The sequence below is a fragment of the Giraffa tippelskirchi genome, chromosome 4 (genome assembly GCF_054371585.1).
Source record: "Giraffa tippelskirchi isolate mGirTip1 chromosome 4, T2T-mGirTip1v1.2.pri, whole genome shotgun sequence".
Taxonomy (NCBI): Eukaryota; Metazoa; Chordata; class Mammalia; order Artiodactyla; family Giraffidae; genus Giraffa; species Giraffa tippelskirchi.
The window spans coordinates 173531399-173548575 of NC_137278.1; the positions used below are offsets into that span (position 1 = coordinate 173531399).

Below are 17177 nucleotides of genomic sequence, written 5' to 3' on the forward strand. Positions count from 1 at the left end.
ACAATTTCATATCTTTTTCACAAAAGCTACTTGCTTTATATACCTTCCCCAAATATCTAATTGAATTTTTTAAGATAATCATTCCAAAGTAATTCTCTTTTTCTAACAAAGGACTTTAGAGGTCATCTAATTCTTCATACCTGATAGATGAACCTATTCCATAGTATCTCTTATAAATGTTTATCTAATTTCTATTTGAGTAGTACCAGTGATAGGAAAAAGCTTTTGAACAATCCATTCTACTTTTTAAAAGTTTATTATGAAATCCATCCATAAGTTTTTATTACACAATTTGTAACACTAATACATATTAGCTTAGTTACTATTACTTTACTTAGGACAAGTTTATCTTTTCTGCCAGATTATAATTTGCTTTTTTGAGTATTTTTTATAAGTAAAAAATTATTATATGGCCATTGTTAATCATTTAAAATCTACAGAAAAATTATAAAGACAACGAAAGTGATTCTAAAATCTAGTGTTTGGTGTAATTCCCTCTAGTATTTTTTTCTACGTATTATATAAAATGCAACCTAGTACAGCATATACACAACATAATTTACATTTCATTGTAAGTATCTTCCTACATATTTTGAAAACATGTCTTTAATATTTGCATAACTTACAATCTCATGAACAGTCATTAGCCATTTTCCTATTTTTGAACATGTTAGTGGTTTTCCGGAGAAGGCAATGGCATCCCACTCCAGTACTCTTGCCTGGAAAATCCCATGGACGGAGGAGCCTGGTAGGCTACAGTCCATGGGGTCGCTAAGAGTCCGACACGACTGAGCGACTTCACTTTCACTTTTCCCTTTCATGCACTGGAGAAGGAAATGGCAACCCACTCCAGTATTCTTGCCTGGAGAATCCCAGGGACGGTGGAGCCTGGTGGGCTGCTGTCTATGGGGTCGCACAGAGTCGGACACGACTGAAGCGAATTAGCAGCAGCAGCAGCAGCAGAGGTTTTCCATTTCTTCCCATTCCCACTGGAGAATGTGATGTGATGTGATAAATGATTCACTAGATCACTCAGTAACTTCCTACTAACAGATTTCTAAAATTGGGACTGTGAGGTCAAAGAACATGAACATCCTTTGCTCTGTTGATACAAGTAACAAAAAGTGTGTTCTTCTATTTGCTTACTTTACCCCGCTTTCAAAGAGTTCTTGTTTCACAGAACTTTCTGAGTAGGTAGCTAAGTCAAGTGACCTTGTGTTCTATGATCACATCTGATGGGACCAAGGGTAAGTGCTGAACATAGCTTGGCTCATCAGAGTCTTAAGTCCAAGACATTAGTAATTGGAACTTCTATGTTTCCGCCAGGCACTGGTACTAGGAAGTGTTGTAATCGAGATCTGCAAATAGCCATGCTTTATTTTGGGGTTTTTCTTGCCATGCACACAGAAATGCAGAAGGGGTTAGTCTGAAGGACAGGGAGTTGTAACAGTCCCGTTTGCAGGCTCTTCTCAGGCCTAGATGAATTTACTGCCCCTTGGCTCCTGGAGACGCCTTTTATTTTTTCTATACATCCCTCTTTTCTCTTGAGTTTCATTTTCTTCTATTCCTTGCCACAAAGGGTTCTCTAGTTAAGAGAAAACATATTACTACATTGTTTCCCCAAAAGTTAAATCAATGCATAGTGTAATCTGAAGTTACATTGTTATTGAAGCATATGGGGGTGCCAATGGAAAATATAACCATTCAGGAAATTTTTTGCCAATGTAATGAAAGAATATTTATTTTGTATATTTTTTGACTGCCAGTTATGTAAAACTTTTTTTTCTCATATATTAGGCATTTGTGTTTCCTCCTTTTTGAAGTATCTGTTCATGTTAGATAGTTAGCTTAGTCGCACAGTTGTGTCTGACTCTTTGCAACCCCATGAACTGTAGCCTGCCAGGCTCCTCAGTCCATGCAATTTTCTAGGCAAGAACACTGGAGTGGGTTGCCATTTCCTCCTCCAGGGAATCTTCCCAAACTAGTGATCAAACCCACATCTCCTGTGTCTCCTGCATTGCAGGTGGATTCTTTACCCACTGGGTCACCTGGGATGTACCTATACAAAACTTTTTTTCCTCATGTATTAGGCATTTGTATTTCTTCCTTTATTAAATATCTGTTCATGTTCCTGGATAACTAACTATTTAAGGTCTTCTTAAACACAGTAGTCATTTATTCTCTCCCTTTATCTCTCTGGAATCTTGTTTTTACACCACTGCTATCGTAGCATTTGTTATAGTTTTCTGTCTAGGTTAATGCAATGGCTTTCTAATTGAAAGTGAGCATAACAGCTAAGATTATAGGACTGAAGTAGAACAGATCAAGATTTTAATCCCAGTTCATCATTTAATTATTAGTGAACTTGAAAACAGTATGTATCTAATAGGAACAGCTTTATTTATTCAATAAGAATAAATTCCAGTTATTTCAAATGTTTAATAAAGGTTAAATGAGATGATAAATGTATTCTTCATTGTCTGACACATAGAAAACACAAAAAGTTGGTACTGCAGTTACAGCAGTTGTATTGTAAGTGCATTTAAACTGGCCTGAACTGAACTATATACGTTTTGCAAATATAAAACACCTATACCAGAAAGCACACAAACACAGGTGCAATAGAGTTAAAGCCAACAATGCTCATGGTCTCTGTTGTGGGAGTCAGACTGAGAGATTATGAGCCTGCTGCTCCCTCTTACTGCATACAGCATGACCTCTAAATACAAAAGGAATTATTTCATCTGGTGCCCAAGCAAAACAGCAGCAATCTATTCCAACACTGGGGGAAAAAAAACCAACACATGCTGGATTGGACTTAACGAGAGAGTTGATCTCCAAAGTTATGCCCTCCTAGAGGAATTCTCAAGGACTTTTTGGCCTCAGTGCGAGTTTAACTTAATGTGCTGACTTTAAAATCTAAATATCAAGAATAAATATGACTTAATTATATTGTGGTGGTAATTACAGCAGAAGAAAAATCCTGCCTGGTATGGATGAAGATGAAGATGAGAAAAAGAAGAACTCAGGCTGCCTTGGAAGTTGTTCTCTCCAATGTTTTCATCATTTTAACTATGTTATCTTTTTAGATGACAAAACTGAAGATTTATTCCTCAGAAGTTTAAAACTACTCAAAGGTTCCTCATTCTTTATAGGATACAGTAAAAACTTCTATGCAAACCAAGGTCTCCATCCTCAAATCCCATCCTACCTTACTTAGCTCAAATTCTACACTCAGCTACCAGCACGCCTCCCTGCATTTGCTGCTGAAGACTAGAATTCCAAGCCCACGTTACCTGTACAGTCGACCACCTGTTCCTCTGTCTCCCACACCCCTCCTGCACTGTGTAACCAATCATACTGAATGCAACTGACTGGTTTACAGATTGTTAGTCGAGTACCAGGTGAGCACAGACCTGTGAGAACATGTCTAATCATGTTCTTTATGCAGAATCTAGCAAGGACAGGTGGAAGTGCAAAAAGTCTTCTTTTGGAAGTGATGAATATATTTATGGCTCAGATTGCAGTAATGGTTTCACATGTGTACACGTGCACAGGTGCTAAGTCACTTCAGTTGTGTTAGACTCTTTGTGACCCAATGGACCGCAGCCTGCCAGGCTCCTCTGTCCATGGGACTCTCCAGGCAAGGGTACTGGAGTGGGTTGTCATACCCTCCTCCAGGAGATCTTCCCAACCCAGGGGTCGAACTCATGTCTCTTACATCTCCTGCATTCAGGTGGGTTCTTTACCTCTAGTGCCACCTGGGAAGCCCCTTAAAAGTGTATACTTATCTTCAAAGCTCTTGAAGTTACACACATTAAGTATGTACAGCTTTTTGTATGTCAATCACGCCTCAATAAAGTGGGTTTTTTAAAGCGTTTGTTAAAATAAATCTGAGGGATGAGAGAGGGAATAGAAGAGATCAAAGAAAAATTATCCTATAGAGACAAGGCTAATAGTACTCCCAGGTTCTCATTGCCAACCATAGAAAATTATTTTAACATTCATGGGATTATTACTGAAGCCCCTCAGAGAACCGAATGGTTTTTTTTAATATTATCTCTTTTAATATCCACAATAACTCCAGAAGTTCTAACAAATGGGGAGACAGGTTTAAGTAACTTGCCTACTGGAGCCCTCCAGAGTAGACGGTATGTGAGAAGGGCTAATCTAGGTCTGCTTGTGCTCTTAGCCACTGTACTGAAGTAGACACTACTTCCCATGCTATCCCATTAAATTCTGACGTTGGAAAAGAGCATATAGTCAACATTAAGTCCTGAAAGAAAGACAAGTGGTATGGTTTTGCAGCACCAGGTGAACAAGGAATGGTCCTGATGACAGACTTTCCTCAATTTCCAAGGGAATAAAGTGGGGATAACAACACATTCCTAGCTTTCCTGGATCAACCTGGTGGCTTATCATTTGTGACTCAGCTTATATGAGATCTCCCCAAATTTCTTGATCACTCAACATAAAGTTTGTTGCCCTAAAATCCCTTAACACATTACATTTTGTCTTCACATACTCGTCACTATTCAAAATTACACTGTTCATTTATTTTTTTGACTGTGTATTATCTATTTCCCTCTCTATTACATAAGCTCACTAAAGAACCTGACCATTGTGTTCCATGTCCTGTCCTCCACACCTGCAACACTGCCCAGAACAGAGTAAATGTTCAATAAATATGTGATAAGTGAATGATAACAGTAACACAGCCAAAGAAGCAATGTCTCAGTGGACAGTAGGGGGTCCTGAGCAAGGTGAAGCAGGTGGTTGGGGTGAACACAACAGAGCAAAGGGAGGTCAGAGAAGCAAACAGGTTTTATGTCTCCACCAATGTCCACAGAAGATTGTGCATTAACTCGGAACAGAAATATACTAACCAGGTGACAACTGTGCCCTGGAATGGAATGGTATTTGTCCTTCAGGCTACCCTTCCTCAGTGCTCCACCCCCACCCACTCTGGGTTCCAAAATCAACAAGCAACATCCTGATCATGATTTTACGACTATAAATACAGATACAAGGGCAAGAATCTGCAAACTAAGAAACACAAATATCTAGTTGACTTGACAGTTACTTTTTTTTTTTTTTTAACGTTTAGGCATTTACAAAATATATATATTTCTTATGACCTTGATTATTGAGGGAATTATCTTTCAAAGTTGCCCCTCTTTGGGCACATTGAAAATTGTATCTGTGAGACTTTAGGGTGATACCCCAATGTTCTGTTCCTCATGAAGGTAACAATGTAGGAAGTAAGTTGGTTTTGCCTGTATCTTTGTACTCAACACGCGACAGTCAACATTAGCAGTTTTTGCAACTCAAGTTCTGTGACCCTGGACAGGCTGCTTAATTCTTATGGGCCTCAAATTCTTCTGACAGATCCAGTCTTTAAATTGTGTGAAAATAAACATCTAGCAAAGTATAATGGGGATCTAAAAAATCGGACAGATTTCATCTGCTTGCCTTATGGAAATACATCTTACCTCGTAATTCATTAATCCGAGGTCAGGGCCAGGAAATAGCAAAAATTTAAAAACAACACAGGAGTTAAGCAGACAGGGAGGAAGGAAACAAATACTTACAGGGGAAGTCAGTAACTCAACACCTTTATTACAAAAGAACAATGTAGCCCCCATAGGGTTATCTGTAAAAATATGGAAGTTTTCTCAGATAAGGTATCCCTAGATACTCCCATACAACTCCATTAAGTCATCACTGGGCTTTAAGTGGAGACAACTGAATGAGAAAGGCAGAAGTATATTATACAAAACTGTTCCAAGTATCTGCTTCTGCCTACATAGACCCATGCACTGCCAATGTATAGAAAGTTTGCCTTTTTATTTTATAGAAGCATAGAAGCAGTTATAAAAACCGAAGAAATATCTCAGAAGAAACTGATGATGATCAAATATATGGCACACTCACAGGAAGAAAAATCCTGCCAAATGCAACCACATTTGAGCCATAGCTTTTGGGTGAGTTTACATCTTTCATGTGCACATTTTATAGGCGTCACACCCTGTAGCTCTATATCTAACACAGCAGTGCAAAATTGTACTGATGCACAATGTTAACTCATTCTAAGCACTTCTTGAAACCATGGCAATATGGAACTGTGGGAGAGGGCAAAAGAAGGCAATTTGCAGTACATCTATTTTAAAAAGTCACATTTTTATGCAAATGGCTTCAATACTACCAGGAACATGAGAACAAAGCAGCATCAGTGATGACAGCATAAGCAGGTTCTTCTTCCCTTCAAATCCCTAGCGCTCCATCATCTGTCCAAGGGCCAAATGGCGCATCATGGCCAAAAACAGTTAACAGCAAAAATGGATTATAAATCAGTACCTCAAAAGCAAAAAAAAGACTCAATTTAGAAGTGAGACTGAATGTGGTAATAAGAACAATGTAAGAATTTAACTGATGTTTACGAGCTCTGTGATCTACTTGTTCAAATAGATGTCAGGCCTTCCAGCATAAAGTGTCAAAGAAGCTGAAAGACTTGACTGTTCGTACTGCACTAGTGGTGGATTGAGATGCTGTCTAGTCAGATTGCTATGGATTTGAATCATTCCAGGTACTTTATTCAGTTTCCAATTTTTTATCTATATAATAATACCTTTATAAGAAATAACTCTGAATAAGGGTTGCTTTACATATTTACAAACATAAACTAAATTTTCCATTTAGTAAAATCTTAAGTTATATTGAAGGAGACTGAAAAGCCTCATGCCACTGAGAAGTTGGAAGAAGGGTCAGAAAGCACTGAATCTAGCACCTCCCTCCACCCTCGGGGAGTCAAGGAGAGTGAGAACCAGGAAGCAATGCTTCACAGCTGACCTGACATTTTCAACTTGTTACCACAAGACTGTGGACATGGTGGTAGGTGTCATCACTGACAATGTTTGTGAATGGAAGTGAACATCTCACCACGAGCAATACCAGGTCCAAAAACCACATTCCCTCAAGGAACTACACATCATAGGACTGTGCACTCTTGTCCCCCAGGCACCCTACTAGGAATCACAAGTGTTCCAGGGACTATCCCGCTGCCCACTCGTCTTCACCAATTTTAGAAAGTATAACCCTAGGCTTCTTGTCAGTGGCTGATGGACCAAAATTTTTCAACACTTTTTGAATACCCTGTGGCTTTACTGTTTATTACTCAGAAAAATTCAGCCAAGAAACATATTAATAAACATGTTTACAAGTGAAAACAAACAAATGCCTGCCAACACCTATAAAATGCTGGGATACATTCTGCATAAATACCCACTTAAAAAAAAACACAATCTTACAACTTTAACTCAGTAACAATCACAATAGTAAGGAAATTCACGAATACTTAGGGAACTTGAGAGGTGTACTGATTTGCCCAGTTTACTTCAACTGCTTGAGCAATCACATCCCAGGCAAGGAGAATACTCTAGTACTTCATACCCATTCACTCACAGGCCTTTTCAGGTTTCTAAGATAGAATGTAATTAAGGTAACACAAACAGCCTAAATGCACATGCTTTTACATTATCTCATTTCCTCTCAAAACTTATATTGCTTATGAACAACTGTTTTCATGAGTGAAAATTTCATTTAAATTATACAACATTCACTTAAAATTTTTTACAGATGCTGCTAAGGAAATTTTCAGGCAGATACATGTCTACTGTTAGTGAAAAAGATGCTTTTTATAGGTAGTATGTACCTGATCTAATTTTGCATATTAAAAAACTAGAGAATAATAAGAATAATACAATGTAAATAGCCAAGTAAGCACAAAAGAAGGTAAGAATTTTAACTACAATAAGTCAACAATAAATACCAAGAACCCATAATTAGCAGTCAGGCTTGAAAACCTAAAGTAAGAACATGAGTCCTTGACCAGTACAAGGTTATCTAATTTTATTCTACAATCAGAAAAAGAAAATCAAAGTAAAGCCTGTTAACAATGACCTGTTCTAGCTCTCTGGACAGCCACTGACCCACTGACATGAACGTCCAAGATGACAGCAGAACAGCACAATTAGAGGAACTAAAGCTGCATTAGCAAATCCTCTCTTTGCAACCCCTTCCCATATCAAATAAAAATGGCAGACCCAGCTAGACGCACATATCCCTGGCACTATGGTTTAAATGACAGGAAAACTTAACACAAAAGAAGTATCCAGAGTATAGACAGCACTCTTTTTGTTTTTCACTTTTATGTTTTAGGGCACAGTTTTGGGGAAGGGTATATACAATGCTGCCTTACAAAGGATATAGAAGTCCCTTGTTTGAGCTACCAACCTCTTAGCCACACAGAAAAATGTCAGTCATCCATTTGTTAGCACCAAAATCTCCTTCTACCGCTTACAATATGCACCACACATTTTAAGGGGCTGTTCAAACAGAAAAACAAAGGAAGCCCTTGAAATAGAAGCGGATCTTCCGAGCTTTGCCCTCTCCTTTATCACTGTGCCTATATGCCTGCTGTTAAAGCACTGTAACATTGTTTCCACATGCTCAAGCCCTTGAAACTTGTGCAAAAGCATTGCAAAATTAACTGCATAAACATCACATTACAAAACATGAGCTAGTAATGGTAAGCCAGTCACATGGGCCAGAATAATGATGAATAAAATCATAACCTACAAATGTCCCTGACCTGAGACATTTTCTTATTTGAAGAAGACATTGAACACGTTGTGGCCATGAGTGTATTTCAAGAAGAGTACTGGTACAATTCCCTCTGAGAAACCATTTAAAATTACTGTCTTTTTGCCACTTTCAGAAGTCATAATACAATTTTGAATACATTTTTAAAGATTAAAAAATAATTATTTCATTTTTTCAACATCAACATGTAACTGTACAGGTATAACTGAGCTGCTTAAAATCAATACAACAGAAGTGTGTAACGCTGGAGGCTCCTTCCAGAAGAGCTTACAGCTCCCTTTCCTGGAACCACATGGAGATAATGCCCCACACCAAGCGTAGTACAAACGGGATACATAGTACTAGAATTACTTACCTTATAAAAGCTGAATTTATTCCTCTTGGTTAGTAGTCACAAATGGTTAAGAAGTAAAACTCCCTTCATCTGTTCTTCTAGTGAGCCAAATCTAGCTCCCATTAACCCAGTCCATTGCAGATAATTCCACACTGCACACGCTCCCAGTTCCCACCCCAGCAAGGATAATCACATTCCGACGGGGAGTGAACAGATGGTGGATTCCATGGTAACCAGCCCTCCTAAGGCGATTGGTAGAATTGTGTGACTACTGCTTATTGGGTAACAATCGCTGTCTTTGTGCTCCAGCCTTGCAAATCCTAACGGAAGGAACATATAGCCACTCACATGTGCAGGGGCTTGCCTAGCAGGTGTTTGGCTATTTAAACAAGGCAATGCAGTCCAATTAAAAGCTGTCCTGCAAATCTACCCTTGGAGGTACAAAGCGCTAACATGCCAGATAGTGTCCACTGTTCATTCACAGAAAAAGGTCACATGAGGCTTAACTTGACAAACAGAAAATAAAACTTGAAAGTAAACTTGAAAATTCAAGATAACACATTCTAGAAATCTAAGCTGTATCAGCAAGTCCTTTCTGTTGATTTACAATCCACATCAGAAGTGAAACTGGTTTTGTATTTAGACTTTTTAAAATAAAATTTTCAAATTTGTAAAACTTAGCTTGAAAATAAGTTTTCAAAATCAACTGTCCTATAAATATACAAGTATTAATTTTTTTAAACTTACATGAATTCATTTTTACTGTTTTTGTTTTTTGGGGGGAGAGGGAGAGGCTACTGAACTTAACATTTTCATTAGGACCTTATCCAATCATATGACTGAAATCTCTTGGTTATGTACTCTCTATGGGCTTTAATTTGTTTCTGCATTCATGAAAGTTCAATGCCGATTCAGCAGGAAAAGAGCTTCCCTGAATTCATGGTATTCAAGGAATCCAAGAATATGTCCTTGGAAGAGCAAAATGACTGAAAACCAAATATATACCACGTCAAGACCAACTACTGGAGATAATGTATAAATGTAAAACAGACAAACTCTGGGCACTCAAAATAAATCCAACAGAAATAAATTTTTCAAAGGCAAGGAAAAGAAATAATTAGGATAGGCCTAAAGCAAAAACTAAACAACAACTGTAAGCTGTGACTAGACTTTTCTGTCTTAATTACCTCCTTACTTTACAGTTAGCCACTATCTTAAATTCAGGACTTCTTTTTTTGGAATGAACGGAAGTGAGACACAAATGTTGAAAGGAAAAAGGCAAAATTATTATTTGCAGATGATATGATTGTATTGCTAGGGGGAAAAATTAAAGAAATCAAAGAGATTATTTACATTACCTGAAATTTAATGATGTGGCTAAATATATCAAAATAATTCCTTTATAAGGCAAAAACATCAGAACATCAGAAAAATGTAATTTACTAACAACAGCAACAAATAGTATATTGGGTTGGCCAAAAAGTTTATTCTGGTTTTTCTGTGACATCTTACAATACTTTGGAATAATACTATCAAGAACTGTGTATGCACTATGTGGGGGACAAAGAATGAACTATCAGAAGAAATATTAATAAAAGAAAACTAAATGGGGAAAAATAATGCATTGCTGGATACAAAGATCCATTTTAAAGATGCCAATTCTTTTCAAATTACCAGTCTTTTAGTAAATTTATATATAAATATATATGTAATACATATACATATTCTTCTAGTAAAATGTCCAGCATACTTTACAAAATAAATTTAACAAAGTGACCCTAAAGTTTATTTGGATTTTTAAAAAGTGAAAATTCTATGAGAGGAGTAGTAATGGGTAAAATAACCGTACCAAGTTTTAAAAATACTAAAATATGTAGCTACCTCTCAAATTTATAATTCCAGGATAAAGCTCTTTTTCCAAGAATTGCAGACTTCTACATCTAACTGTCTATTGAACATCTCTGCCTGAATGTTTAATAAAAATCTCGAATGTAACATCCCAAAACTTAAACTCCTTATTTCTCCCCCAAATCGGCTCCTCCTGCATCCTTCCTTGTTTTTGGAAACAGCAACTCCACTCTTCTAGTTGCTCAAGCTGAATGCCTGAGACCCCATCTTTGACTTTTCTCTTTCTTTGACATCTTCACATCCAACCTGACAGCTCATGATGTGGGCTATTTCTTCCAATATGGCCACTTCTTACCACCTCCACCACTTCCACCTGGTCGAAGCCATACCCTCTCTCACCTAGATTCCTTATTAATTTCCTAATTAAACTCTCTACTTCCACTTCGCCTTGTATAGGCTATAAAACCTAAGCAGATAATGCGAATTCTCTCCTCAAAACTGACTTTCCCTTGCACTGAGGATAAATGTTGCATTCTGCATAAAAATTTATAACCTTAATAACCTGCACCTCACTTCCATCACTTGATTCCTCTCCCACAACCCTCTCTTGCCTTCCATGAGGCTCTCTAAGCAGAACCTCACATTCTGTCCTCTCCTCAGCACTTTTTCAGTAACTTGGACAGTGACAATATTTACCACAGGCCAGAGTTCTCTTCACGTATCTCCACTTACAAACCAACAGCCCCTCAAAGCTAGGCACTTTTCCACTCTGAGCTCTGTGCTGCTGCTGCCAAGCAAAGGTCCTTATACATAGTATTTACTGAATCTGCTGAATGAATAACAGCTTGCTGAAAATTTTTCTTATTCTACGGCAAATTTAGAGGAAACAAGAATCTAATAATAGGTGAATGGTTACGCAAATTAGAATATACACAACTTGATAGAATATCATGCAGTTATTAAAAATATGGTCACAAGGACTATGGGGCATAAGGGAAATGTCAACTGGTATACTAATAACGATATTCTATTTGCTGAGTCCCTAGTCCATGCTAGGAACTATAATAAGCATTTATAAATATTTTATTTAAATCTCACAGGGATTATGAAGTAGGTATTACTATCATCATTTTTTAGTTATGGAAACTGAGACTCAGAAACTAAGTTCTTTGCCCTACATCTCACTGCTGAGACTAGAACCTCATGTGAGACCAAAGCTTGGGTCTGATCATTATTCCACAGTACCTCCTGGAAGTACAAGGAAAAAAAAAAAAAACTGAGTATTTGCTATGAACAACTGCAATAAAAAATGAAAGATTCTTAGAAACCAAAGCCTAAGCCTACCTATCTCAAAGTTATAAGAGCAGCTGTGAAGAAGAGATTTTACTGATATTTTCCTTTCTCTGTTTTCCAAAAATCTTAACGTCATTAATGATAATTTTCTAAAAGTAATATTTATTCTTCCTACACATATTTTTCGAAGTTTACACCACTATATTCTCAGGTGGATCTACTATCAAGACAATAGAAAAAAACAAAAATGAACCTGGCTCACCACTTCTAGGAAACTGATTCTGTGGGAATCACTCAGAAAGAAAAAAAAAAAAAGACATCTAAGAAAAGCAAGTAAGCAGTAGTGTCCTTTTTAGCTCCAAGTTCACCTCTGGCTGTTCTGACATTGTCTCCATAATAGCACCTTAAGCCACACTGCTCAGAGTCTAATAATAGGGTCCCCATACTTAAGGTGTAGGGCACGTGACAAAGAGTCAATAATCCCCACAAAGGTTCTCAAGATATAAAGTTGTTGGGAGCAGAGAAGCCTGATATCTTCTTCAAATACCGGGCAGTTGGCAATGTTGTCTACAAGCTGTTACAGTAGTTACTGTGTCAGCTAAGCAGTGATCAAATAACCCTGGGAGTACTATTCTATCTCCCTTCACTACTGAATCTGCACATAGACACATATTTTTGTAAGGAAGTTTTCAAGTCCTTAGCTTTTGCAAAGCTCAACGACAGAATCACTGTTTAGAAGTTAAGAAACCTGGACTCTAGTCCCTGCTTAGCCACTGGTATGACATGGCAAGCCATTGCCCTCTCTGGTCCTGTGCATTTCAACTGCAGAATGAGAGAGCTGAGTTAGACCGTCTTCAAAGATCTCTACCATTCTAAAATAATGAGAATGAATGTTGGAAGGAGGGTCCCTCCTCATTCTTACTAATTTCAGCGGAAAAGGAGAAAAAAGCACTACAAGGGCAAGAACAAATGTTTATTTTCCCGAATGAAATGGCATAGTAAAAGTTTCTGGGTACAACCCTTGGGTGTGGTTAAGACTGAAAGTTCTGAGCAGTGGATATTGCTAAAGTACCAGGTGAGATGGCAACTGTACCTGCAAAAAGATGCCCCATGTAGATACACTTTGAGTAACATTGCCACTAGTTCTGCTCTTGCCACATTCTCTTTTCCTTGCTGAAACTGCTTTTTGACAAGTAGCTTATATTATGAGGTGACTGGATATTGTTAGGGTTTTCTCTGTGAATATGAAACAGACTCAAATTATTTTGTCTAAAAATACAGAATTTTGTATTTTTGCTTAACATTCTATGTAAGATTTTTTATTTGACTGTTTTTTCTTTTGCAACCAGTTCTTTAAAGAAAATTTAGAACAAAAATACATATTTGTAAGGTACCAAGTACCTCACAAGCAAAAAAAAAAAAACACTGAAATAAAAGGAACGTCTCTGTCCAGTTTGTAAGGTCTTAACAATGATGGAGTAAGGAATTCTCTGGTTGTTCAATGGTTAGGACTCAACACTTTCACTGCTATAGTCCAGGTTCAATCCCTGGCGGGAAACTAATGTCTATAAGCTGCACCACATGGCCAAAACCAAAACAAAACAGGACTCCCCTGGTCATCCAGTAGCTAAGAATCCACCTACCAATGCAGGGGACATGGGTTCAATCCCTGCTCCCGGAAGATTCCACATGCCTCGGGGGAACTAAGACTGTGCGCCGCAACTACTGAGCCCGTGAACCCTAGAGCCTATGCTCTGCAATAAGAGAAGCCACTGCAACGAGAAGCCCACACACTGCAACTAGAGAGTAGTCGCCACTCGCCACAACAAGAGAAAGTCTGCACGCAGCAACAAAGACCCAGCACAGTCAAAAATAAATACAAAATTTTTTAAAAAGAGAGAGACTGTCTTTAAAAACAACAACAAAGAAAAAACAATGATGGAGAAATAATCTAGCCTGATTTGATGAAAGCATTTTCTTTTCATTGCCCATCATTCCTCTGATATGGTTAGCATAGCAGCAGTACTTTCCTTTCTAGGACCTGTTCGGCTACCACACTGCAAAGAAAAAAGTGTTGAGGGTAAGTCTACACTAGGGAGTTTCAGAGTGCAAGCCCTTTTGTCATCAAACTCCAACCATCAGGACTCTAATCCAACTCTACCAATGCCCCAGGGATATTTTTTATTAAAATTAAAAGGATATTATATCTCAGCCAAATGAGCATAATGGGATACAATTCTTCACATCATTAGATTACTGCTATCTTCATTAGGGTAAAATTCCCTGTCTTTTCATATATTTAATATTGATTCTAAAACAGAGGCGGGAGGAAAGTATACAAATATCTGGGTCCTAGTCTTCTGCCTTCCACATTCACCCTTACCCACATTCTTTCAATAAGTGATGCATCTAAATTGGAATCTAGATGTTTTAACTCTTTTACCTTTCTTTGTCTAAGAAACTTTCTGAAATATATGCAAGGGAAGACTCTCTATGCTGAGTACATATATATATAACATATGTTTAGTCACTGAGTCATGTCCAACCCTTTTGCAACCCCATGGATTGTAGCCTGCTAGGCTCCTCCATCCATGGGATTTTCCAGACATGAATACCACAATGGGTTGCCATTTCCTTCTCCAGGAACATAATATATATGCTAAATATTAATATTAATTATATTAGTGACTATATTTTTTCAAATATTTGTGACAAGTGGGAAAAGGATTAAGAACAAAGAATGTTCTATAAACAAGACTTATTGAGCATCTACAATTTGCAAAAGTTCTAACCTAAACTCTGAACACACAAAAAAAGGAGACACTGATTTCCTTCTCCTGATGAGTTTTTAATATGTTCAAAAAACAAAGACTTTTACCTCTTCGGGAGATGAGGGTTAGAAAGACACTTACAACTGGGATAGATGTCTAGCACTTGTTGTTCAGTCACTCCGTTGACTGTCACTGTTTCCATTGTTTCCCCATCTGTTTGCCATGAAGTGATGGAATCGGATGCCATGATCTTTGTTTTTTGAATGTTGAGTTTTAAGTCAGCTTTTTCATTCTCCTCCTTAACCTTCATCAAGAGGCTCTTTAGTTCCTCTTTGCTTTCTGCCATAAGGGTGGTATCACCTGCATATCTGAGGTTATTGATATTTCTCCTGGCAATCTTGATTCCAGCTTGTGCTTCATCCACCCCAGCATTTTGCATGATATACTCTGCATATAAGTTAAATAAGCAGGATGACAATATACAGCCTTGACGTACTCCTTTCCAAATTTTGAACCAGTCCGTTGTTCCATGTCCAGTTCTAACTATTGCTTCTTGACCTGCACACAGATTTTTCAGGAGGCAGGTAAGGTGGTCTGGTATTCCCATCTCTTGAAGAATTTTCTACAGCTTGTTGTGATCCACAGATGTTGACAATTTGATCTCTGGTTCCTCTGCCTTTTCTAAATCCAGCTTGAACATCTGGGAGTTCTCGGTTCACACACTGTTGAAGCCTAGCTTGGAGAATCTTGAGCATTACTTTGCTAGCATGTGAAATGAGTACAATTGTGCAGTAGTTCGAGCATTCTTTGGCGTTGTCCTTCTTTGGGATTGGAATGCATACTGACCTTTTCAGTCCTATGGCCACTGCTGAGTTTTCCAAATTTGCTGGCATATTGAGTGTAGCACTTTAACACTAGGACTGGGTTAAGTGAAAAAAATATATCACACAAACATCATTCTGTAAAAACAATCAAAATATCAACGTTATGAATGTTCTTTTTCATACTTTAGGGGCTGAGATCAGGCTACAGTGAAAACTGCATCAATCCCAGTTTTGTGCTCATAAAAATCCAAGGCTGAACAGTTAATCCTTGAAACTTAAAAAATATCCTGAAGGACCAAAGCATACAACTATTGCTCTAGATCAAATTTATGCAAAAACTGTTCAGTATTCTACAGGGTTTCCTTTGAGGAATGAAAGCAAATTCAGTAAAAACCGAATGATCAGCTGAGCCCTTATTGTTGAAGCCTAGGGATTTACAGACTTCCCTCTGAGATATTACAGTTTTGGTTCCAGACCATAGCAATAAAGCAAGTCATACGAATTTTCTGGTATCCCAATGCATATAAAAGTTATGGTTCCACTATAGTATAGTCTATTAAGTGTGCAATAACAATGTACATACTTTAGTTTAAAAATACTTTATTGTTAAAAGCCGCTGACAATGCAGGGCTACCACAAACCTTCAGTTTGTAAAAAAATAAAAAGGCAGTATCTGCAAAGTGCAATAAAGTAAAGCACAAGAAAACAAGGTATGATTGTATTTACAGTCTCTAATCTGAGCTCAAGAATCAATTCTTTCTAACCTAGCTACTTTTTTTACTCCAAATCCAAACCGCAGAAAGAGAAAAGTAGCCTACTTTTGAGGGCAAGGACTGAAGTGTTTCCAATTGTGAACATTTGTGGGCTGTGTGGGTGGCAGAGGTATGTATGTGGGATGAGTGGTGTGTGTGTGTATATAGGAGTGTGCACAGACGGGTGAGAAGTGTGCGTGGGCAGGGGGGAAGTAAAGGGGTTTTTGGGAAAGCTTCTTAATCTGACCTATAAATTATATCTAAAAACTTGGATTTTTTTTCTGGGGTAACCAGAGGATAACCACTTGAATATGGGACAAATCAAGGTTAGTTAATGCTATAAACACAGATTCCCAAACTCTGAGCAAGGCAGGGTATACTTACAAATATTCTTGCCCCACAAGTTATCTGTGGAAAGACTTCTCAGCTACAACCTCTGAGCTTTGAGGCTTTCATCTAAGAAACAGGCATAATATTTGGTACCTCCCTCTCAAGAAGATCAGTGAGACCACAAAGGTGAACCCTCTTGGAATACATAGAAAATTATATAGTTGTAAGAAGTTTTAAACATGTTTAAAAGGGCAGGGAGGGAGGGAGACACAACTGTCTGCTCTGAGCCAAGAATAGCAAAGGATGACTTCCTGTCATGAGGAAAAAAAAAAACCAAACACTGAAGTCTCTTCCAAAAAACAGA

At 37.8% G+C, this 17177-nt stretch overlaps 1 protein-coding gene across 10 annotated transcripts in view; it reads right to left on the bottom strand.

The window, feature by feature from the left end:
• FGD4 (FYVE, RhoGEF and PH domain containing 4) overlaps positions 1-17177 on the bottom strand; it is a 277869-nt gene that overhangs the window by 151376 nt on the left and 109316 nt on the right. For 4 of the 10 annotated variants that reach the window (XR_014082410.1, XR_014082411.1, XR_014082409.1 and 1 more), the window contains exon 1: positions 9017-9182. The exons of 4 other annotated variants lie outside the window; for them this stretch is intronic. Coding sequence is in view for 2 of the 6 variants with exons in the window: in XM_081591596.1 (XP_081447722.1) it covers positions 6206-6245 (40 nt within the window). In the remaining 4 variants the exon portion in view is untranslated. Of the gene's footprint in view, positions 1-6205; positions 6358-9016; positions 9183-17177 lie in introns of those variants that run through there. 2 more of the 10 variants (XM_081591596.1, XM_081591593.1) reach the window with 1 other exon arrangement.